Below are 25,323 nucleotides of genomic sequence, written 5' to 3' on the forward strand. Positions count from 1 at the left end.
AGACTTTGAGGCCATTCTTTTGTCCGGTTTCTTAAGTATTATGATAGTACTCTTGAGTTTCAACTTTCAGAATAAATCCTCCATAATTGTGTCATACATCCCACTTTCTTCATAAGAGAAAGGAAACATAGGAGCTAATTCTAATTTCCTCATGAAGATTTATCTTTATTGTCACCTTCACTGGACTGAAAAGCAGCTAGGAGATTTAGTGAAGCTCAGTTCTGAGTGTGTCTGCGGGGATTGACTAAACGGGAAAAGCCCATAAATATGGGCAGCATTATCCCATACACTGGAGACCCAGAAAGACGAAACAAGGAAAAAGGAGAAAGGGCACTTGTATTATTTCTGCTTCCTGTCCACCATGAGCTGAGTAGTTCTTCCACATAACCCCACCACTACAATATTCCATCTCACCAGGGACCCAAATCTGTGACCAAAACTTTGGACCAAAAACTCTGAAACCATGAGCCAAAGTAAATAAACCCACATTAAAGTTGTTTGCTCATGCATTTTGGATACAGTTATGGAAAGCTAACACATTCTTGAATTGTTATATAAGCTTCACATAAGGAATTTACAAGATTACTGTGAAGAATAAATGAGGAATTCATATATGTATATTACGTAAGTGTGAATAATTGTTAGAATGATGATGTATAACTGAATGGTTGGAGAGGAGGCTTTCTTGAATTTAATACATGTAATAGAACCCTCTAATGTCTCTATAACATAAGCATAATGTTTTTGTATGTTTTTAATGTAAACATAAAGCTTTTTAGCCATTCCTTTGTGAGTTCACTAGTTTTCCACTCTAGTTAGTCAACTCTTTTCTCCCCTCATAGTGGTATGTAACAAATAGACTAGTAACTTTGAGCATCCTCCATGAGGACAGTAGCTATTTTTCTATGGATGTAAGGAAAAGAACACTCCTAAGCTAGAGTAGTAAAAGTAGAGAAGTAGACTGCAGATGGGCTTCAAGTTGATAGCCATTTGAAGGATCAATTTTCAATAGTTTAGAGTATAAATGTCAAGTTAGAGAGTTTAGCATTGCTTTCCCTGGTCCAAGAATATGTATTTCAAGTAAAGTCAGCACAAATAGACTTGGCTTAGGTTGATCTGAAATACTGATTATTTACCTGTGGACTTTTAAGTTTATGTCTGGACTGAAGAATTTGGTGAAATAAGCCTGTTAGTAGAATGTTGCTGGTTTGGCAAAGATTCTTTCCATCTGTAAGCTATTACCCCGTAATTGCTGAAAACCTGCAGAATGTGTATTTTAGTGAATATCAGTACCTATGCTCTATTTCCACATCAGAATCTGGAATTTCTTTGAGCTGGAATAAATGTGGTGTGATATGAGCACTGAAGAATATAGATGAAAATTATTTTAATTATATATGAACTACTTACAGAATTTGATTTAAGATTTCACTTGCTTATTTTAACTTGAGCAGCTTACTTTGGGATAGTGAAATTACTGAGAGGATTCAGTTTAGCTCTTTGAAGTTTTAAAATATAGCTGACAGAACTTTCATCTAGTTAGGAAAGTTAAATTCCAGATTATGCAAATATTACCCTCTATTCCCATCTCTATACCCACTCAAGCTTTGCAGAAACCCAAACTAAACAATCTCGTGTTTATTAGGTACTCTTTTTGCTGCTGCTTCTTCTTTTTATTTTGGTCAGTCCTGGGCCTGAACTCAGGGCCTGAGCACTGTCCTTGGGCTTTCTCAAGGCTAGTGTTCTACCATTTGAACCACAGCACCATTTTCAGCTTTTTCCATGTATGTGGTACCGAGGAATTGAACCCAGTGCTCCATGCATGCTAGACGAGCACTTCTGGCCTATTAAGTACTCTTTTGATACCAAAAATGTATTCCTTAGTTTTGAATCTGAGAACATTGCTAATTATTTATGAAATTTAAATATAGATTAGAAAGTTAGGTTGACTAAGCCTCAAAAGCTATTATCTGTAGCATGGTATCTCCATTATAATTTTTTTATAATGAGAAAATAACCTTGCTTTCTGACAGTGTAGAAATTTTGGGTCTTGTTCTTGTGGGCTGTGTTCCAGCCATTTTCTTTCTTCTTTTCTTCCTTACCTCCTTTCATTTTTATATCAGATTTTCAGATTTCACATCCCCTCCCCCCCAGAGTTGGCATTTTCATGGCTGGGATTAGAGATGTAAACTATATCCAGTTTATTTGTTGCTATATGGGCCTCGCTAACTTTTTGCCTGAATAGGTCTCAGGCAACAATTTTTTCTGATTTTAGGTTCCAGAGTAGCTGGAATTGGAGGCATGAGCCACTACATATGGTTAAAAAAACTAAAACAAAAACTAATTTACAAGTGAACTATAAAAAAAGTATATTGCTTTGATAGCAATCTTAATTTTGATTGCTTTGAAATATTTCAAAACTGGGTATTCTTAGGTAAAATCCTTTTGGCTATTCCTCAGATCTGCTACTATCACACAAACTGAGTTATATCTCAATTTTTGATTTTCTGTAAGTAATGAACACAGTAAATCTAATAGAAGAAAATAGAAGTTATTTATTCAGTAGTTACATTTCAGATGAACTCTAAAATCTCTCTTCTCTCATCCATGATTGCTGCCTAATACATGAAGAGCATGTAGAGAAACTGATGAGTAGTGCTGAGAAAAGATTCGTTTTTTGTTGTTTTGTTTTCAATGAGAACATCCAGAATTAGATCTGGATGCTTGAAATGCCATAACATTTAGCATTGGTCATTCAGTCTTTAAAATGTTTAAGGTTTGATTTTGTATTTGTAGTAGATAAGTCAGACTATCATGTTTGTTCTTTGAATTTTGGTTTGGAGAAGGTAGTCATGGGGAGACAATAATAAGATTTTCAATTCTGGCTGGAATTACCTTTGTGATTATTTTTTTAAAGATAGAAATTCAGCATTTTCTAGTTGGAGGTTTTCAGCTTTTCATATTTTAGCATTTCTTAGCCTCACTGACATGATTTTTATACTTTTATTTCCATCAGAGTCTTTTTAGCATGTTTTTGAATGTTCAGATCATATTGCACAAAATGAAAAGGCACCCACATCCCTTCTGGAGAATGCAGATGATTATATTGATGTACTTAAATTAATTATTCCTTGAGTAGAAGCTGAATGGTTTTAGTAACATATTGACTTGCTTGAGTGTGGAGATATGCCACAGGTTTCTGGGCAGCGGTTCTCTGTCAAGTATTGTGGGAGTAAATTGGAAAGGTATTACTACTTCATGCATTGTAAGATCCATTAAATTGTTCTCTCTTTCCTATGATTTTTTAAAAACCAAAATATTACATTAGCCAGGAATTATGGCACATAGCTCTAATCCCAGTATCTGAGTGTCTGAGGCATGGGTTTCACAAGATCCAGGTTAGCCTAGGTTACATAGCAAAGTCTTGTTCTTCTGGTCTCAAAAAAAGTTACTTGAATGCATATAATTCAGACTCAGTTTGTTCTTTGAGCTTTGTTTTGTGATGGAGAAAAAGAGATATTAAGATATTTTTCATTAAAAACATAACTTGCTGGAACACACTTTAGAATTTATTTTTTTTTCCCTGAGATGGAAGTCATTTTCTTCTCAGAGGTTTGGGACTTCTTTGACTTTAGCTAATCTTCCTGGTTCTGTATCTATAGTCATCCTCAGTGGTAACCATTTTAGGGAAGTATTTTGCATAGCTTTTTGGGTATAGAACCTCTGACTTTTTCAACACTCTAAATCCTACCTCTGTGCCATTTGTACGCCACTTATTCCATGGGACGTATTTGTCCCATGCTGCAGTACTGTAGCTCCAGCACAGGGGTGTCTCAATGAGCCTCCACCCACACCCGTGCAGAGAACTTCTTCCTGTTCCTGATGCTTGCTTCATATTGGTCACTTATGATATAGATGTGCCCAGGCTGGCACAAATAGGTAGTTCTACCATCAAAGCTCTAAGAACAGAGAGTTACTCCCTGATGATTTGCAAAGTGTCACTGATAGCTTGCTGAAGAGAATTCTCACTTCTTGACAGGGAAGTAAGCTTGGTGCCTTCTGATGTGTAATACTTTCCCTGGTTACAGTTTACTTGTCATGAGTGGGAGCCAAGCACAGGGAACAGAGGGCTTTGATCTGTGTCATGACTATAAAACTCCTGTGGATATATGTATGTGTGCAGTTGTAGGACAGTGGAGGTAAGGTGAGGCTTTACAGTTAGTGCAGGGCTTCTGGGGTCCCTGCCCTCTTTCCTTTTGACTTGTCCTTGAGTACTCCTCCTCACTGAGGACACATCTTGTCCCTCCCTCCTACCTAGCTGGCCATTTCTCCATGGAGTCACAGCATCTGTAAGCCTTCTGCAAGGTAACCTTCCTTGACCACCCAGAACTGAATTAATATCCCCTCTGTACATGCTCCTTCTCAAAGTTGGAGGTAGGGAACAACGAAGGTGTTCACCCTTGTTAGATGCCAGATGGTTTGCTGCTGCAGCCTGGTGTTTAGGAACAAGCTGACTGAAAAACCAATGTGTAGGAAATCCTACAAGGGATGATACTATGACACGTACTATGTGCTTGTGTTTCCTTATGCTCCTTCATATCAGGTTTCCACAACAACTTAGGAAAAACCTCCTGAAAGCCAATTTAGACAGAAGGGAACCAAGAAGGCTGGAAGTTACAGAATGTGCCCAATATGACACAGTCACAATGTGGTAGAGCTGGTACTTGGCTCTGGGCACTTGCTCTGATTGGATATATGTGGGTATTGTGTCATTTACCAAAATAATACTACATCCAGATCTTGATGCGCCCAGATAGTGTGTCATTCCCCTTTGGGACAAACAGTAGCCCAATAAGCAAAGAAATTAGAAAGGTGTCGATGCCGTGAGGGCTTCTGGAGGGGTATAAGCAAGTGAGGGGCAAAAGTAACCCCAGTAGGAGTGGCATGGGATTGGAAATGGACAGTAACCTGGATACACTGACAGCCAAGTCTGGAAAGTCTTGAGAAGGGAGAACAGTAAATGCAAAGAATTAGCATAAAGGAGAGCCGGCAGGGCATGTGCGATTGACTGGAGCAGAGCGAGATGAAGAGGGGACAGTAGTTTTGAAACTGCTGTGGAGCCAAGTATTGGTGGTCCATAACCAAGATTCTACCACTTGAGAGTCTGAGGCAGGAGGATCCTGAATTTGTGGTCAGGTTGGGCCACATCATGAGACCCTGTGTCAAAACAACAACAACCACAACAACACACACACACACACACACACACACACACACACACACACACACACAAAGAGTTAACTAAAGGATTCACTAAGACAACTAAATGCAATGATAGGGGCAGGCTTGACACCTAGACTAAGTAAAGACAGCGTGGTCTTATTTTCATTTGTCAGTTTTTAATAGGGACATGAGTATAGAGAAATATTTCCTTATGAAAACCAGCAGTTACCAACACCTTGATAGATAACAGGCGAATTTAACAATGATGATGCCAAGAGTCTTTTGCCCACAGAGGCAGATCCACAGTAGAAGCCCAGTGCCTGTGGCTAGACCACTGTGAACAGTTGTTTTCAGTACCAGCCAACTTTTGCCATGTGCTGACTCTGCCAAGTGTTCCACAAAATCAGAAATCTCAATTGCTATCTGAAATCCTTGGATCTTAAGAATGTTGGCTGAAGCTTTCTAAAGACTAACATATACACATAACTGGCCAACCAGTCTGAAAGTCCTTTTATATTATGATAAATTCATAGCATAGAATTCAGTACAGTAGTGATGCATATTAATTGTTTAGGTTGTGTAGTGCACAGATAATACTGAAAAGTAAAAGGTATTTATTAGCAATTGCACCTAAATGCATTTAGTTGTTCATACTTAAAGGTAGACATTATCCAACTCTCATTCATATAATTAAAAATAGTGGTGTTATTTGTGAGGAAATGGAAAGACAGAAAAAATCATATTAAGTAAGCCAGACCCAAAGGGACATAGACTCAGTGGTTTCCCTCATCTATAATAATTTGTATACGTCCCAAACTCTCCTAGCAGAGGATTATTATAGCCAAACCCTAGATACGTAAGGCCATATAGAACGAGACCAAATTAATGGACTTCCAGGACATGGAAACAAGAGCTTAATTACAAGTGACTGTTACTCTTTATGTATTATATATTATGTTTTTCTCCCTTCTCTTGTGTTGCTTTTTGGTTAATTTCATATTGTTACTGTATCCCACCTTGTTACCTGGTATATTTTTTTTTTGCCAGTCCTGGGCTTGAGGTCAGGGCCTGAGCACTGTCCTTGGACTTTCTCAAGGCTAGAGCTCTACCACTTGAGCCTCAGCACCACTTCCGGCTTTTTTCTATGTATGTGGTACCGAGGAATCGAACCCGGGTCTTCATGCATGCTAGGCAAACACTTTAACCACTAGGCCAAACTCCCAGCCCGTTACCTGGTATATTATATAGATGTTTACCTGTTCATTTGAAATAGGAGGGAAAAAAGGAAGGGAGGGAAGAAAATGGGGACAAAAACATAAGAAGGGATATCAATATCTGGCGAATATAAATGTAACTCCTTTCTGCATTGAAATAAAAAATATTGGTGTTGTTATTTTCCTATTTAGTTGTTTTCTCGGAGTTTGGTAATTCTGTAATCATGCTTCAAAAGTAAGCAATAATCCAGTGGAATTCATATGATAAAATAGGAACATGGGATAACAGTTTGATTTTACTCTTCTGCTGCCATTGCTTCCTTCCCTTATTCTCTGCTCCATCTTCTTTGCATGTTAATTCCTCCTGGCCAGTGTCAGATGGCTGTATAAGTGGGAGGAGCAGATGAATCAGTGCTGTCACTGGACCATATAAAGAGTGATGGGGAAATATAACTTTATGTGTATTTGGTTATTTGAAATCGGATAGGGAAGGGGGGAAAACAAGATGAAGGATGGAGATGGGGGGAGGGAAATGGGGACCAAGACATGAGAAAGGGTATCATTGTTTGTGAAGCAATGCACCTTCTATGTGATGAATATAATATAACCCTTCTATTAATTACAATAAAATATATAGAAAAAAGAAAGTGATGTGCATATAAGCTTTTCATCAGTTTTAGCGGAACCCAAATGTTCCCAAAGCAAGTTATTTCTTTTCCCAGGGGTGGAAAAAAAGTCTTCATTTAGTTTAGTCTACTCATATAGTTTTGCCTTTCAAGAATCAAATTTGGGGTGTTGCAATCTGTTGGCAATAGTATTGGGGAATTTTATTCAGCACAATCATCTCCGATGGTTCTGGCAGCAAGTGCACTTAATTATTTGTTCAAGTACTTTCTGATTTGTGTCTGTTAAACTCAGAAGCATTATTAAGGGGATCACTGAGAATAACATACTCCAATGCTTCTAAAAGATTAAAGACATAAAAGTTTTTCCTTTTCTGGGGTGTGTGTGTGTGTGTGTGTGTGTGTGTGTGTGTGTGTGTGTGTTGTAAAATGAGACATCTTGTTAAATTGATCTGAAGCTAGAAACTTAAAAATAATCACTTGGCACTTGTGTTCTTGGAAAAGAAATCTTATCTGTAAGTACAAGCTCTTAATTGAGTCAATATTTCTCTCTCTAAATTTTTGTTACAGATCATGGAGGAAACAAACACACAGATTGCTTGGCCATCCAAACTGAAGATCGGAGCCAAATCCAAGAAAGGTAGAGAGGGAGAAAGAGCGGGAAGAGTGGGCAGTGTTAACAATTGAGATTTTAGAGTATTACAGGTTTGGACTAGTGAAAATTTACAGAGGAGTAAAGCAATCTTACCTTTATTTATGTCTACTTTTTCCCCTAAAATTTAATAGCAATGTTTTCAAAATTTTCATGATTAAAAATAATGTGACCAGGCACCAGGAGCCTCTAATCCTAGCTACTAAGGGGGCTGAGATAAGAGAATCATGGTTCAAAGCCAGCCTGGGAAAGAAAGTCCTTGAGGCTTAGTTCCAAAAGTAGAGATGTGGCTCAAGTTGCTTTGAACGAAAAATCTCAGGGATCAGAGCCTGTCCTTGAGTGCATTTGCATGTATACACACACACACACACACACACACACACACACACACACACACATTCAGTGTAGTTTTTTTTTCCAGTAACACAAAATGAAATGGAAATATTATTACAAATGCATGGTGACCCGTGATCTTAAAGTTGCCCATTATGCAGACAGCTGTGATTTATGGTAACTTCACATATAATTTTAGGATTCTAACCTTGTTCAACTTAGAGCTAATAGCTTTTTTCCCCTATGAATGACATCCAAACCTTAAATTCCATCCCCTTTTGTTTTTGCTGGTCTTGGGGCTTGAACTCTGGACAATGTCTTGAGTTGCTTTTCCTCAAGGCTTGTACTCTACTACCTGAGCCACAGTGCCACTTCCAGGTTTTTCTGAGTAGTTCATTGGTAATAAAAGTCTCACTGACTTATCTGCCAGGACTGATTTGGAAGTGCGCTATCAGATTTTAGCTAGGATTATGTGTTAGCATAGGCCCCCCAACTTAAATTTCCTGCTTGAGTGTTTTTCTCCATTTAGCTAACAGCAAAGAACCCACTAGATGTCCTTTCAGTCTGAGTATCTCACCCTGCCCTGTCCCCAATTTTACTCTGTTTTTCTGTAAGATACTACCCAGTGTATGGATAGTTAGAAATGGAACAATATTATCCCTTTCCATTTCTTTCTCCCAAGATTGTATGGTATTTTGAAATATGACTTTCCAGTATACATTTTGGATATATTTCTTAAAGTGTAAGCTTGATCTCAACAACTTTATTGTGTATATTTATTGAGTAGACAAATGCCTTAGTCATCAGGAGATAGAATGATTGAGCAAGCAGGGCAGTGTCCCTTGTGGTCTGGCTTTTCTGTTGTTGATACTCAGTTGTGCATTTGTTGGCCCTTTTCCCTGTGATTTTTATTGCTAAATGATACAGTACACTGCACAATTTCTCAATTTCCTCTCAAAGTTTAGTCCACATTTCCTTCTTTTAATCTCATTTTATTAGAGTTGCTCATCACAAGGAATGTAAATTATTTTACTTTTTGAGTGTTGCCAGCTGGACTTTGACTGACATGGCGATAGAAACTCTGCTTGTTTTCTTCATATTTATAGCCAGGATTTGAGTTTATATGCTAAACAATCATGACAGGTTAATTTCTATGTATAATACCATATCTTTAGTTGCCAGTTTCTTTAGACCTGTTCCTTATTAATTTTCCATACCATGTTCACGTATTGTACTCATTATTCAGAAGAGTGGTAGTGAATTATCTACTTACTTGCATATAGTAAACCTGGTCTACAACTTGGGTAAATTGAAACTTGCATAGACACTGACTATTCTTTTCTGGTTGCCAGGTAGTTTTACTTAAAGAATAAAGTGAACTAACTTGTTTAATAAAAATGAAATTCAGTCAGTCCCCAAAGAAAACTCCCAAGGAAACATGAATGGTAAAAACATTTCAAGAGAATTTAGGGGTGGGTTTGGTAAATTCATCTGTTACATTATCATGAGAAACTAAGGGGTTTTTTGGTTCAAAATGTAATTTCACCATTAGAGATTTTGGAAAATATGGAGATGAATAGAATAGTCTCAAAGGTTTAGATTTTTTCCTGTCCTTGGCATAGTTAACCTAAGAATGGATATTTCACATTTTGCTTTGGAAAAATAGTTGAACAATATATTGAAGTATACTTGGAATAATTTTTACATGCTTAGAGTTAACCTTTGGAATTGTGCCTAAGCATCCATCCCTCCAGACTTCATTGTATTTATTTTTATTATATATGAAGTGCTTTCAGCACTGCACAATAAGTAGAATGTACCATAGGAGAACCATAAGATAAAGAACCAGAAGTTTGCCTCTCAGGACTGTGCTGTTCAAATTTTCCTTGATTACTCTTATTCAAACACACAGCTGCTGACTCAGTTCTTGGCTAACCTTTCTTCTATGTAAATACCTATATTATTTTTAATATGGTTTCTTCAGAAATGAAATTTGGTTGATTATAATTTGTAGCTAACAAAAGTAAAGTGAGGATGGCCAGGGGAATTTTAGTAGGCCATTATTTGTTGTTTTATCTGATATGGCCGTTGCCTCCCCTCTATGTAGAAGAAGGAAATACTCCGGTCATGAAGCTATCTTCAGGTCGCTGTTACTCAAGAAACCAAAGTGTATCAACAGAATTAGAGATGTGTTCCATGTTTGGGATGATTATTAATTTGTCACTCCCATGGTCATTTGAAGATGTGGAATAAACACTAATTCCCAATCCATGCTAGAGAGACAACTAGAAAGTATGTTACTTTCTAGTTTTTATGACACACATTGGTAGAATACTTAAGCCTACACAAACATTTTTCATGGCCACAGTTAACTTGGTCTGCCTGCTTCTCTTTACCGTATTGGAATTTAGTCCTGTTTTTTTTTTAAATTAGTTTCCAGTAGCTCTGTCAAGATTTTATTTTTGAAGCCATTAATCCTTTATCAGAATGGCTGAGTGAGCAACCATAGCCCTCCTTGGTTGAAGTGCAAAGAGCCTGCATTTTCCATCAGGAAGTTCAAAGTCATTTCTAAAGATGCTAATAGCTCTAGTGTGGTCCTCAGAGTACATGTTCTTTACATGCTCCTTCAGTTGCTACAGGCAGCTGAGTTTAGGAAACAAGTCTCACCTTCTGATGTAGAAATGTAATGATGCAGTTACCAGGAAAACTGTGTTGAATATGCAATGGATGACAGCTATAGTTGCAAAGCAGGTGATGTTCTTCAACAGTCACATCCAGAGAGCTGCATGGTTCTAGATTTATCCACTTTACACTTCTGATACCCTTGCAGCTAGTTAACATGGATAAGTTAATGATAGCAGCATCTTCTTTGGCATTATGAAATATAACTTTCAGCAAAAAAACATCTGGTGCTTGCCCTCTCCAGTCCTCTCCTTCTCTGTTCCTCCTCACCCTTTCTTCTTCTTTCCCATTCATTCCACTCTCAAGTGTTTTCAAATACATTCTAGATCTGAGGCTATGCTGAGAAAAAGTAATAGAAATATTTTTATTTATATAGAGCATTTTTATGTAAACTGGGGACGTAGATGTTTTTTTTCAATCTATAGCATTGAAATTACTGGATGGCTAAATGCTCATTCAAGCCAGAAAGAACTAAGAATTTAAGGCTCAAGATAATGGACATTTAAATAGATGACAATAGGACTGTTTTTATGAGGATCATAATTAAATATAAAATGAGACAATATTTCTTCCATATGGTGGCAATTTATTTTCTGTGGAAGAGTAAAACTGATTGAAGCTCTTGGTGTCATAGTATTTGAACAATATAGACAAAAAAAGCATGAGGCTTATATCAGTGAAACCATTATTTAAGTGTTAAAGCATTTGAAAATGTAAAACTCAGGAAAGCTTCAGACATTCAAATTTTAAGTATACTTTTCTGAGGCATAACCTACCTTAAAATAAATGCAGCTTCATTAAAGTACAAATAGGATTTTGAACAAGTTTGTCTGCTTTGTCACATAAAATTTCTGCTGAAATTTTCCTTAAGAAATAGGTAAGAGTGGTTTGTAATGAGAATTTATCTCATTGCACGGTAAAGTACACAATGCTAAATGAGTTTGCTCTCTCAATAAGGTAAATACTTTCCTTAAATTTTTTTACATTTATCAATCTCTTTTTTTCTCAGCCTGGCAAAGGTAAATATGGGTAAAAATTATTTGTTTTTTTCTTACTATATTTTCAAATAAATGAGATCAACATTAAAGAAACAATACTGCAGAGTTATGGGGTAGCCATTGCAGAAACTCCGATGAGGACCAGGAAGCCCCAGGACTAGCAGGATTGAACAGTGCTGTGTTGTAACCTGCTTTGCAGGCATTCTGGCACCAGTTTGGCTCTTTTTTTCCTCCTATAATAAACAAGAGAATTATTTGAATTCCATGAGATTGTCAATTTTTTTGTTATATTCCAGCTGAACAAGCAGGTATCTATTTGGAAATCTTAGCATGTGTAAAACCGTAGACCTTTTACTTTTCCTGGGTAAAATGTTTTATGGAGGGGACTTATGTGTGATGCCAAAGTTGTGCTAGTTAGTAGAGCAGTGTTTCACTTTAACATATCAGTGCTCCATGGTAAAATAACAGAGCAATGACCTGCCCTGGCCCAACTAGGTCAGTGTGTTGGCAGTGGTGGGTTCTGACCTTGTACTAAAAGTTAATTTAATGAGCCACCACAAGCAATCACATAACCCTAGTATATCAGAATAGAAAACAGAATGTAATGATAATGACTTGCAGTCATTCACGGTCTCTGCTCATATTGTTTTGTTTACATATATATATATATATATATATACACAAAGTTATTAGGAGGTTGTGATAAGGCATGGGTGATAATAAAAGGTTGTGGAACCCCAGCGTTGATTCTCCAGAGGATAAAGAACACAGTAGTTTTGTTAAGCACTGAATCCTTGATATTTCAACCAGGACATAGTTGGCACTCAGTAATATTTGGAGATTGAGTCTTTAACCCAATCTTGATTATGGTGGAACTGTTCATGCAAGTAGGAATATCTGTCTTGAAGGTATGCTGGTGATTTACCACAGAACAAGATTTAGAATCATGACTTCACAGGATAGGAGTAGTAATCACGAGCAGGAGAAATAGCCAGGAATGGTGCCTTTCTTGAAGATTCTTTCCCGTAGCTAAAGGGCTCTGCAATGTCCTGATGAGGGAGGAGGATAGAAATTCTGAGAAAATGATCTAGTTTATTATTACCCAGTGTACCTGAATTACTGAGTTTCTGGGGCATTTCTTTGAAGGTTTGTAGATAATGCTTAAAAAATAATACACAGATTTTTAACCTCCAGGCCAAAGTTTAGTTGTAGTTATTGGAATTAGTATTTTGATACATAATCATTAGTAGTAATGAATCAGTAGTAGTGATATTAGGGTGCCATCATTTGTTGGAACTACTGGAGTCAGACACTGTGCTAGACAATCTCAGATTCTGTTCATTACCAGTGCAACCCATGGCTAGTGGTGGTAATGTCATTGTACAGATGGAGAAACTAAACTACTGGCAGGGTGAATAAGACATGGTTTTAAACCTAGTAACTAGCAGACTCCAGGCTTGAATGGAAACCTTTTTCTAGAGCTCTAAGTCCTAACCACTGCACTTTTGTGCCTTTACCAATTAATTACACATGGTTGAGAAAATACCTATATTTTCTGTAATTAGAATGTTCTACAATATTCATCTTTGCCAAGTTTAGCTGGCCTCTAAGGCTGATTGCCTAATGCTCTAGTTCTTAGAAACGAGAGATAGGTAAATGTGGGCTGACTTAGCAGATCCTTACCTCTCACAGAAAACACCTTCTTGTTTAGATTTTACCGTTGAAAACATGGAATAGCTGTGGCTTGTACCGGGGCTTGAACTGAGGGCTTCACATTTCCAGGGGCTTCATACTCATTCAGCTTGCTTGGATGTGATACTTGGGCCCACACCTCCCCCTTGGCTTTTTGCTGTTTATTTGGAGATGAAGTCTCATAGACTTTTCTGCCAAATCACATGCTTCAACCATGATTCTCTAGACCTCAGCCTCCAGAGTAGCTAGAATTATAGGCGCCAGGCAGCTGTTCATATTTTTTTTAAAGTGCTTATGTCTGGGATTTAACTATTTCATATGTTATTTCCTTGGGAAGAGACTTTTGAATTATCCTGAAAGAACTTCAAAAAGATGAGTTTGGCAGAAAACCATCTTCAGAATGTTACAAATTGTTGATAGAGTTTTCTTTTTCTTTCTTTCTTTCCTCCCTTCTTTTTTGCTTTAAATCTTTGAAAGCAGTCTCAATGATCTTCTCAGGGTTGTTTGTATTTCTTTTAGGTAGAGGATTGACACTTGACTTGTATTTCTTTAGGCAGAAGTATCGTGCTCTTATCAACTTTGGGTGGTCAGTGGTCACTTATTGAATTCTAATTGGCAGCCAGTAGTAAGGAGTCCCAGTCAAAGTTGTGTGCAGTATACTACTGGTCATTGTGGTAAGAAAGAACATGGTCTAAGTAGGATGTGCAGTTGTGAGGACTGTGACCATTCCTAAGAAGATTATCATATTTGGATACCACAGCAGTGCTGTGAATGTCTATTTTGGTCCCAAAATGGCCAGCAAGTTTTTTTTATGGTTTCGCAAACCATGCATTTATGGTTTTCTGGTTTCCCTCTGCTTCATCAGTCATGGCATTGCAGGACGACATCTCATGACATTTATTATTAGGCCTAACAGCAGTAAAGAAATTATTCTCATGAAAGCATTTTGCTGTTACAAACATCACTGAAAGACCCTGTGGCACTTCTCATTAACTTAGAAAATGAATTGTAGTGGCATCTTTATTTCTTCCAGTACCTATCTTGGACCATTAAAGTAGAGATTGTTGCTTATCATTACATTAAAAATATATAAACGTTGATGTACTAAGAGACATTTTTATCAAAAGATACTAGAGAGATTTCAGGAATGAGGAGTTACATTCCCTTTATATCTTGTTGACAAAAATTGTTCTTAAAGTAAAACAAGTTCTGCCTAAAATAGAAATAAGATCAGAGTCCAGCATAGGTGTGTTTTGTTTGATCTGTACAAATAATGTGTTGTTACCTTATGAAAACTCATTCTACACACATTTTAAGAGAACATCTTCAATGTACTTTTTTTTTTCCAGTCCTGGGTTTGAGCTCAGGGTCTGAGCACTGTCCTTAGAGTTTCTCGAGGCCAGAGTTCTACCACTTGAGCCTCAGCACCACTTCTGGCTTTTTTTCTCTATATATGGTACTGAGGAATCGAACCTGGGTCTTCGTGCATGCTAGGCAAGAACTGTGCCACTAGGCCAAATTCCCAGCCCTGAGAACATCTTCAATCTAAGCACACAAATAATTCATTATTTTTTGTAGCTAATGGAAATGTAATTGACTGTCATTTTGTTATATAATAGTATAATAAATACGTCTTGATAGACTGGTTCACTTTTTTGCTAGTCCTGGGGCTTGAACTCAAGGCCTGTGCACTATCCTTGGGTGTCTCAAGGCTAGTACTCTACCACTTGAGCCACAGCATCACTTCTGGCTTTTTCTGTATATGTGGTACTAGGGGATTGAACCCAGGGCTTCGTGTATGCTAGGCAACACTCTACTTCTTGGCCACGCTCCTGGCCAGGGATTTTAGTGATGAATTCAGAATTTCTTTGTGTACTTATTTATGTTGTATCTTGAACAACTTCTTACCAAAGGAAGGAATTCTTAGGTTACACAAAATGAATGAACAACTTTAATATATTTTTAATTTTTTTTCTTGTCCTTCCAAATGATTATTGAACCCCCCTCCTTCTTGCGGGAACTGGAATTTGGAAAGGGAAAGAAACATCTATTACCTCCCCTCTTTGCCAGCATAGTGCTTTCCATCCTTGGCTGCTCTAAATAGTGAAAAGTAATCCCGTTGTTCATACCACAGTCCCTTAATGAGTAGAACAGTTGGACAGTTTTCATCCACTCAGGGAATGTCCCTTTATACTTTCCTTTAAATTGTTTGTCCCACCTTGTGTTGGATTACATATCCTTTTCCTATTACAATGGTGGTTTATCTTTTTTTAATGAAGCAAATGTTTTAATTGTATTTGTGTTAGTCAAAAATTATTTACTTAGCTTAATTACCTTCTACATGTATCATATAAACAGCTTCTTTCTCACCATTGGTATTTATTGATGGCCATTTACAAATTATTTCTGTGTCAAACTAGGAAGGATTGTAAAAAAAGTTTTCAGTAACATTTTGTGTACTGAATTTCTGAAGTAAGTGGGTATATTAAGGATGTATGTAGTTTGGAATTCATAATGTCATTACATTTCATCAAGAAATGACTGAGTGCTTTGATAAAAGTATGTTCCAGGAACCTTGATTTGCATTTTCTTCCCCAGTCTATCATGTTAATTCACACCTTCACCTGTCATGACTTCAACTCAGCTGCAATCTCTAATCTCTTCTTTCTATGTTACTTTGCCAAAATAATCAATGAATTGGCCATACTTTCTTTTTTTATGATAAGCTCATCTTTTGTTTTTTTGCTAGATAATTTTGTGTATCAAGGCATAGGACTAAATGACATAACTAATGTAGACTCCATGGTGCAAAGAAACATGATAGACCGTTACCCAGAGCAGCATGGTCACATGGTGAATGTGCTGGGGCCTCTGGGAGACTAACCTGGCTTGAGGCTGGGTACTTCCTTTTTAATTGTAATTTATAGAAGAGTTACATTATATTTGCCAGATAGAAGGTGCATTACTTCACAAACATTGATACCCTTTCTCATGTCTTGGTCCCCATTTCCCTCCCCCCACCTCCGCCCCTCATCTTTTTTTCCATACTTTCTTACAGCTCCCACCCAAACCTGACTTTCTTAAACCCTCCTTGGAGCTAACCAAAACAAACTCAAGTTATATATCAGGCACGTATCAGTTTCTTCTTACCACACCCCATGTTGGCACCTCTGTTGCTTGCTTAAGTTATTTTCTACAGGTGATTTCTTAGTGGTGTTTGGCTAATAGCCACTAGGATAAGTGCTGAAGGAACATAAAAGAATCATGGATCTCAGTCTCCACCTTGTGGAGTTTGGCTGGAGATTCATTCCCTATTCATTTTGAAAAAATAAATCCTTAAAGTTGGCATGGTTTGCCATCACATTTTAGATGACTAAAGAGGAGAAAATGGAAGCCAAAGCTAAAGAAAATATATTTAGGCATATAGAGGTCCTGGTGTAGATCTCCAAATGGTAGGAAGAATTTGTGTTTGGAAGTCACTGAAATAAGGAAGGCTTGTTATATGTGGCAGGAAGAGAGGGGGCTGGTGAAAGGAAAATATTAGAAAAGGTCAGACAGGTAAGCTAGAAGAGTGAAGAGAACTTCATCCATGCCCCAGAATGGGAAGGGTCACAGAAAATTGTCAGGAAGAAGATGAAGATGAGAAAATGAATACCGTAGATCATATTGGAGGATGGAAAATTGGAGAGACTTTTGAAGGATAAATCATTTGGTAAAACTTGATAAAACCCAGGAATCGTGTAGCTGGCTGCTGTTGTAGCAGATGCTGTTGATTTGCCCTTGACCGTCAGCTGCAGTTCACCACTGTAGACATTGTCCATGTTGACTGATCATGTCCTACTTGCAGATCTTACCACATGCTTTGTCAGCAATGGTGGCTTCTCCTGCAGTGCACAGCAGCAGCAGAGACATACCTGTCATGATGCCAAATATCCCAGGACAGACTTCAGGGAAAGACTGTATGCAGAATCCAAGAACCCCATTTCCCTTCTTCTCTGTTCTGAGCAATTAGTATTGTCTCATAGTGTCCCTGGCGATCTAGCCAGCAGTGAGCACTCCGTCTCATTCCTCTCACCATCTGTCCTTTACCCTGTCATACTTTCCTTACTGCCTAATTTAGGCTCCCTGGATCACTTTGTGAATAAACAATTTCAAGTAATTCAGACTAAGCTAGGTTCTGGCCTGGAGATCTTTTCGAGAGCTCAAACTGACATGGATGTCCTGGATAACCAAGATAATCATTGTGCTATGAAAAATAATGAACTTGGGATTCTTTCCTAGGTTAATTAACAGCTCTGTTGTGTAGTAAAGAGATGACAGTGCTTCCCTAAAGTCTATTTCATGTATCAGCACAGAAATATGGCAAAATGATTTAGCGTTCATGGCTCATTTTCATGGGGGTGGGGGAAGACCGCAAGCCATCTGCAGAAGTAAAATGATCCCAAGTGGGACACAGGGACTTGAAACAATTTCCAGGCACGTTAGATTGTTGTCAACCCAAAGAAAAATACCCATTATGGTGAGAAACAAGAAAGGAAGGATCTGGAAGCCTATGGTTTCCGCAGGTCAGGAGAAAGAATTTCAGTGTGTGAGGGCAGTGAGGACCTTAAGCTTCTTCAGTTGCTGTGTTGTCCTGTTGCTTAGGAATGTTAGGCCACTCTCAGCCAGGCTGTGGTATTTGCCAGGTTAAGGGAGAGCTGATGATCAATCACTGGGGAAAAGACCCATCCATATAATCATTACTGTCGACTTGTACTCTCCTGAAGGTCATGGTTAGTGATGCTAGCCAAGTGAGGAAAAATATTTCCGTTACTAACAATATAGTTGTTAAGTGTGCTCAGTGGGGATTCTCAACTATTTGCTTGACTGTAATAAACATTGGAATTTTATTCTCTGCTGTTTTTCATTGTGATTACAGTATTTGGATCTTCAAAATAAAACAAAATGCATTCGGTAGAGTTTTATGGACAGAGGGCAAGAAAATTGCTTGCAAGTACAGGTTGCAGAGAATCCACCTGGTTTCCATGAGCAATCATACCTGAATTCCTCGGCAGTTGGAACTGACACATAGCTGAAAAGATGGCTTCCCTGGGTGGTCCTGTCCATTATCTTGTTTTAGGAATGGTGTCCTGTCATGCCTTGTTCTACATCAAACCTTATTATTTTACATCAGAAGAAATTGCCTTTGTTGTTCCCTCCTCACATGTATTGATTAGAAATTCTTAATTTAGTTGGGACTAATTTTAAACACATTGTTTGCCATTTAGTTTTGGACAGTTGAGTGTTATCATTTCATAATGTTCATGGGAATCAAGTATCAAAACTATAAAAATATATTTGGAAACTTTTGGAACCTTTAAAAAATAATCAGAAAATATTTACCTCAGCTATAAAAAATACTATGTGCAAGAAGGTACAATTAAGTTGTGGCAACATTAATAGCCTTTGAAGGAGCCATTTCATAAGTTACAGGGTCTTGAAGACAATGATTAGAAAAGAAAGAACAGTAACTAATGGTTAAAAGTGTCAATGTAGAAGAGAAAATGACAGTAGAAGGGCTAATTACTTGCTGCAACAGGGAGTTGAACTGAAATGCGTTGATTTTATTTTACTGTTTTTTTTGTTACTTTCACTGTATGAGTAAAGACTATTTGAGTGAGCTTATTAAGGTGAGAAAAAACTAGAGGAATGGAATGGATGCTGGAGAAAATAGCCTTGAGCAATCACTGCCAACTAGAGTTAGATAACAGATGTGACGTGGGGGGCAAACTAGCTTTCAGCTGCTTACCTCCTTTTGTGAGGTAACTAACTGCTCATTTTAGTGAATTAACTTTAATTTATTACCATCATTAGATTCTGCATGGTATATGTTCTGAGAGCAAAGATGGAGGCTATTGACAGTGCCAGATAGCATACCCAGTAAAATGCTTGGCTGGTAGCAGGCTCTTGGGATTTATTAAAACAGAATTGGACATATTTTTCTGAGTTTGGAGAAGAGTAAAGATTATGCCAGATGTTCACTAAAGAAAGGAAAAGTCAGTGTAGACTCCTTTGTCTATGTGGAAATAAAAATCATCTGGTAGAAGAGAAGGGTTGGTTTGGAGGCTCAATGAAACTACAGAAGATGTAGAGCAGCTGCTTATGGAAAAGGCACTGAGGTAAATAAAAACTTTCTGAGCTGAACTGAGTGACCAACAGAGGCCACTGGCACTAATTTGTAACTCAGTTCCATAAAACTATTGTTATATACTTTTCCAAGTTCTTTGGGTGACTCAGAATGGAGCAGATAAGAGATCTTAGGTCCTGTAGAGTCTGACAGAAATGTGAAGGATGGATTTTAGGTTATTTATGAGAAGATGGTCTAGTTTGGTGCTAGGTGCTTGGTCTCATTTGGTGTTGGTGTTAGCTTATAAATACATTGCAAGTATACAAGTGTATAAAAGGATATTAATTGAAATATGGTAGCTTGAAGGAAGAACTCAAATAGTGCTATTTCTTAGAAAGGCAAAGTCAAAGTTCAGAAAAATAAAACACTAGGAAGCAGGTACGTGAAAGGGGTGAGGAGGGGGACAAGGGGCAGGAGGGCTGGACAAACGAGAAGAGGGCAGAATGCAGTCAAGAATCCAGTGTACAGCCTACAAAATTATAAGAGTGAGGAAAGGGGTGGGTAGGGAAAGGATGGGTGAGAATGGTTAAAGTGGTGACATTGATAAATGATATATGAAATTCATGAACTGTTTTGTTAAATGGCGACTACCTAAAGATAATTTAACAAATCTAAAAAAGAAAAAAAAAGAATCTGAAGCCAGCATGGCTTAGGAGTCATAATAAGCCAGAGAACCTGTACGGCTGAAAAAATTGGTTTGGTAGGAAGTTATAGCCATAGAAGGAAATGGCCACTTAGGAGTTAGAGAGGTGTAGGGTGTGTTCTGGATTGTATCATGAACCTAACTCTTATGGCTGGGTTTGTGCATAACTAGTCTCACTACTGAGTGATTTCAGTCCTTGTTAGGAATCTTAAACAAGCAAATTGAAACTTGCTAATGACTTAAGGCAAAATGAAAACAGTATCACTCTAGTTTAAGACGTTCTGTGTGCTTTAACGATGGAGCAGCCACACTAACATTCATTTGAGTGAGCTTTCATGGATGGAACAGTGCCTTATGTAAGAGCCTATCAGTGTTTTGCTAGTCAATTTGAAGAAACACATCATAACTTATGCATGTTTTCCAGTGAGAATTACATCATAGGTCGAAAGCAAAGAAATGCATCCATAATTCTAAAATGTTACATAATTTAGAACTTCATAACTTGTTAGTTACATAATCTCTCCACATACTCTCACAGCTCTTTACAGAGAGAAATGTAGTTTAGCGGTAGAGTGTTTGCCTCTTTTGTGCAAGGTCCTGGGTTGATTCCCATCTCTGAAAGAAAAAAATTTAAAAAAAGAGGAAAAAAATGAAAGCATTGTTCATGTAGATATTAAAGAAAGGCTGAAAGATCTGCATGTATATGCACATGTGATTTTGTAAATAACTAGTTATTTTCGACCTAACATGTCTCTCCAGTGGCTCCTGCAGAGAACATCAAAGTTACTTTTCCTGTCCAAAATACCGCAACTTTATGAACTGTACCTTCCCAAAGCTGCCAGTAAGATTCCATGGAGTCACAGGATGTCCAGGCAACACTTCCAGCTGTTGCCTGTATTCCTGGACTTTGACTCTGTTCCAGTAGCTATTTATGCTGACTGTTTAATCTACCCTTCTAAAAAATCCTTGAACTTGAACCAGTTGCTGTAGGGGCAGGGCCCACTGATGATTTCTTGTGTCTATATACTTGGCCTTGCAGCCTTCTTGCCCACAATGTGTCTACTTCACCCCCACCCCCCACCCCTATGCTGCTCCCATCCTTGGAATGCAGGCAGTACATCTTCAGGTCTTCCATTCTGTGTATGCCTGAAGATGGTCGCTGGAATTTCTAGGGCTCCCTGAAGGAGAAGGAAGCTTAAGGAGGAAAGCAGGTACTTGTCTTTGAGGATCTGGATGCCCCCCTGTGGCTGTCTATTCCTTTTCTCAGCTGCACAGTGCTTCATTTGATTTTAGGTATCTGTTTGATATAGGTATAATCTGAGATACCATACATCCTTTACTCATACGTTGGAAAAAGGGTTGTATCTCTGTTCACAGTATCTGAAGCCTCCTATTATAGGAAGCTTTGGAGGTGTGTGTGTGAGTGTGTGTGTGTGTGTGTGTGTGTGTGTGTGTGTGTATGTGTTTTCAGAGGAAGACTTCAGTCATTTCTACCTTACTTTATGTGTGACCTAGTTTCCAATTCTGGCAAGGAACTCAACCTTTCCTTTTATAATTCCTTACTAGAAGCATCATTGGTACGGGCCCTATACTTGGCAGGCTCAAGTATGCAGACACAGAATGAGGTTTTGCCCAGCCTGCTCCTTCTCATGACATTCTACTTCTTGGAAATCCCTAGCCTACTTTGATCTTTAACTCCAGGCCTTGCCTAAATGTAATTCATTGTGTTTACAAACAACATGTCTCTCTTGATGTCTCCTGAATCTTCACTCTGGCTTTCATTTACACTTCTTTAAAGAATGGGTCGCCTACTCTTTGTCCTAGAGAGAAGAGCACTAAGGAAGTACATTTCATCAGAGTGGGTTTTTGTTGTTTTGATTTCTGTTTTCTTTGCTTTTTAGATTTGCTTGTTTTGTCTGTATGAGTCTACATGGTTCTCCAGCCTTTTGTTCATGAGGAACACTGGGATCCAAACCTAACCCAAAAGACCTTCTTTGGTTGCCTCGAGCTTACTAGACAAATGAGTTCCTAGGCTTGATGCTATCAATATGACACATTAAGAGAGACATCTTTTAAGCGCTTAGTTTTCCAGAATGGAGTTTTCTATGAAAAGGGAATTTAAAAACATACTTCAATGATAGAAAAAGTTCTTGAAAAGGTACTGTATTATTCTTTGGGATTAATGTTTCTTTGTGGGGAGTGGTTGAATATTCAGTGCATAAAGATGCCCTCTGTGATTGGGAAATACGAAGTTCAGTGTTTGTGTCTGTTGCCAATGCCACGAGGAACTGGTTATTTCAAAGTCCTCTCATTAACTTACATCCTTGAGAGACTAGAATCCGTTCCTTGTATAACACAGTTTTAATTAGTATAATTGTAATTTGGTACAGTAGCAAGAAGCATGTTGTCATGATCCAGAACTGCATGTACTTTCCTTACCAGTCAGTCATTTACTGGCTGCAAAGCTCCAGGTACATTGTTATACTTCATCTGCTTCCCACTTTCTGTGGGAAGAGAAATAGTAGCCACCTCATAGAGGTTTTGCATTGGCTTCCATAGGATAACCAACATTTGCATCCACAGGAAAATCCTGACTATTGTTACTAATGAAAATGTGGAAGAGTTTAGCCTGCCTTTGGGACTGTATTTAATTGTCTGCTACAAGGCCTCTAGTCATTAGCAACTAATGGGAAATGACAACTTCCTTCCGTGACTTGACAGAGGACTGGGATCTTACGTCATTGTTTTCACCTAGGCACCCATGTTCAGTTCAACTCTTCAGAATCTGTGGTCGTTAGAATAGAATGTTAATTCTGGGAACTTGAGCAAAAAGATTTCTGGTTAGAATGAGATTTGGGTGCATGTTTTAACTATGGCCTTTGTCTGTAAATTCCTTAAATGCTGACATAGTTGAATTTATTTATTTTTAACATAATCACCAACATTTCCAAGTATCCATATAGACTCAATAAATACTTTGCTTTGGCTTACTGTATATGTGAACTGGATAAGTAGGGACAATTCTGATTTACAGAGTCTTGAATGTTTTTCTTCATTTAGCTTGACACGAAGCACATTGGAAATATTTTTTTGCCATCACCAATTAGGGGCTTCAAAATTGTGTTGAGAGAATTTTCAGGAAATTGGTGATAGCTATATTAGCTGAAAAAAATTAAAAATTCTCAGTGAGGAGGAAAATGATCAAGTTCTTCTTTTCATAGAAAAAAAACTTTTTGAAGGGAATTTGTCCTCTGCAGTGACTTCCGGCATTACCTGACTCTTTTAGCACAACAAAAATTATTTTCTTTGTATAAATATCAGTATTTGGGGAAGACTAGGCACTCTATGGTAGCAAACAAATAGTAAAAATAATTGACTGAGTGTTTTCAGGTCTGCCAGCAGATTTCATTTCTGTACAGACCTTGTGGAATGAATCACATTTCCTCTCTAGGTGTCATACAAACCCCAGTTCTCTAAGAAGTAAGAGTGATCTTTGTGGCAAACGTAGACAGTGGAAAATTGAATGAGGACATGGAATATGCTCTCATTATTGTAAGTCACTTGCATTCCCCTCTTCTTTGAGGAAGAGAAAATTTTACTAAGATATTTTTTTCTAAGCATGCATTGTCTTTGCTATGATACACTTAACTATATTCTTTTTGTGGCTCTTGTCTACTAGTGGGATACTGCTTGGGACATGTGGTGTTCTATTTGGATGCCACAGGCAGGGGTTTCTTTGCTTCTTCCAATTTGTGCTGCTGGAGATATTTTTACCTTCTGTATATTTATTTTCCCCCTGCTAAGAGCCAGGCACCTTTGATTGCAGCATGCCACGTGCTATTAGAGCTTTTTGGTGCCCGCCGAGTATTACTGAGTGAATATGGGTTGTGTCCAATGTTAACAAGTGCATTTGCAGCCAGTAGGGATTATTGTTACTTAGTGAATACGATAACAGAGATAGGAAAATGACTAAGTAACTGTACTAGGTAGAAGCTGTCTTGCTAAGTAGGAACTATTGGCTCTGCATGTGATTAGAATGAGTTTAAACATGTGCAGTTTGGAAGGAAGCTTCAGAAGAAATTGATGACGGTATTCCAAAAGACAAATCTATAGACTACATAATACCATATCACACCTACCTCTGATGTATTTCAGAGAGAAGTCAGATATTCACAGTCATCATTGGGTAATACTGAGCTCCAAATTCACAAAATTTTAATCTGTATTCCAAACTATTTTCTTTATATTATGAATTGCTAGCAATATTGATTTTTTAAAATTTTCCCATTTAATGAATTAATACATCTAGAATGATTTTTTCAAAATTGTTACACATATTACCAGTGAGGGAACAATAATAATAATGCCGTCTTTTCAGTAACAGATGTGTATTCACAAACCCTATTTCATTAGCAAATGCATTTTCCAGTATTGATCTCCCTACTACTTGATTGAAGCTGGCATCAATATTGCCATTTGACAGCAGAAAATCTTACCCAGCTTTTTATTTTCTATTTTTTCATATATTTTATTGTAATTAATAGAAGGGTTACATTATATTCGCCAGATAGAAGGTGCATTACTTCACATACATTGATACCCTCACTCATGTCTTGGTCCCCATTTCCCTCCCCCCATCCCCACCCCTCATCTTGTTTTCCCCCCTTCCCTATCCAAATAACCAAATACAAATATATCCAATATTTAAGATGTAATCTTAAGAGTTAGCTTTGACCCTGTTTTTCTTTTGCCCACTGCTTTTCATCCATCAAATACTAGCATAGATTCTTCCTATTAAGCATCGCTACCTATAGGGAGAATATTGGGAAGGAATCAGGAAGGAATCAATATTGTGGAAAGACAAGTGGGAGCAGAAGGTAGGTGGCACAAGAGGAGGTCTGGAGATCCTCAGACAGTGATGCAAATCTGAAAAAAGCCTGAGATGGCCCAATAGGAACTTTAAAGGAAAAAACAATTTATAGATAAGAAGATGCTCATATATTACTATGCTCTGGCCTTTCCTGGGGCCTCCTTAGAGCATAGCCTTGACTTGAAAGCTGGAATGGATTCTGAAGGCATAGCATCTGGAGATAGTAC

At 37.9% G+C, this 25,323-nt stretch overlaps 1 protein-coding gene across 3 annotated transcripts in view; it reads left to right on the top strand.

The window, feature by feature from the left end:
- Bicc1 (BicC family RNA binding protein 1) overlaps nt 1-25,323 on the top strand; it is a 229,202-nt gene that overhangs the window by 130,513 nt on the left and 73,366 nt on the right. For all 3 annotated transcript variants that reach the window (XM_090346365.1, XM_090346366.1, XM_090346367.1), the window contains exon 3: nt 7,631-7,700. In XM_090346365.1, coding sequence (XP_090202491.1) covers nt 7,631-7,700 — 70 coding nt within the window. The remainder of the gene's footprint in view (nt 1-7,630; nt 7,701-25,323) is intronic.

The sequence above is a fragment of the Megascapheus bottae genome, chromosome 15 (genome assembly GCF_031878675.1).
Source record: "Megascapheus bottae isolate mThoBot1 chromosome 15, mThoBot2.hap1, whole genome shotgun sequence".
Taxonomy (NCBI): Eukaryota; Metazoa; Chordata; class Mammalia; order Rodentia; family Geomyidae; genus Megascapheus; species Megascapheus bottae.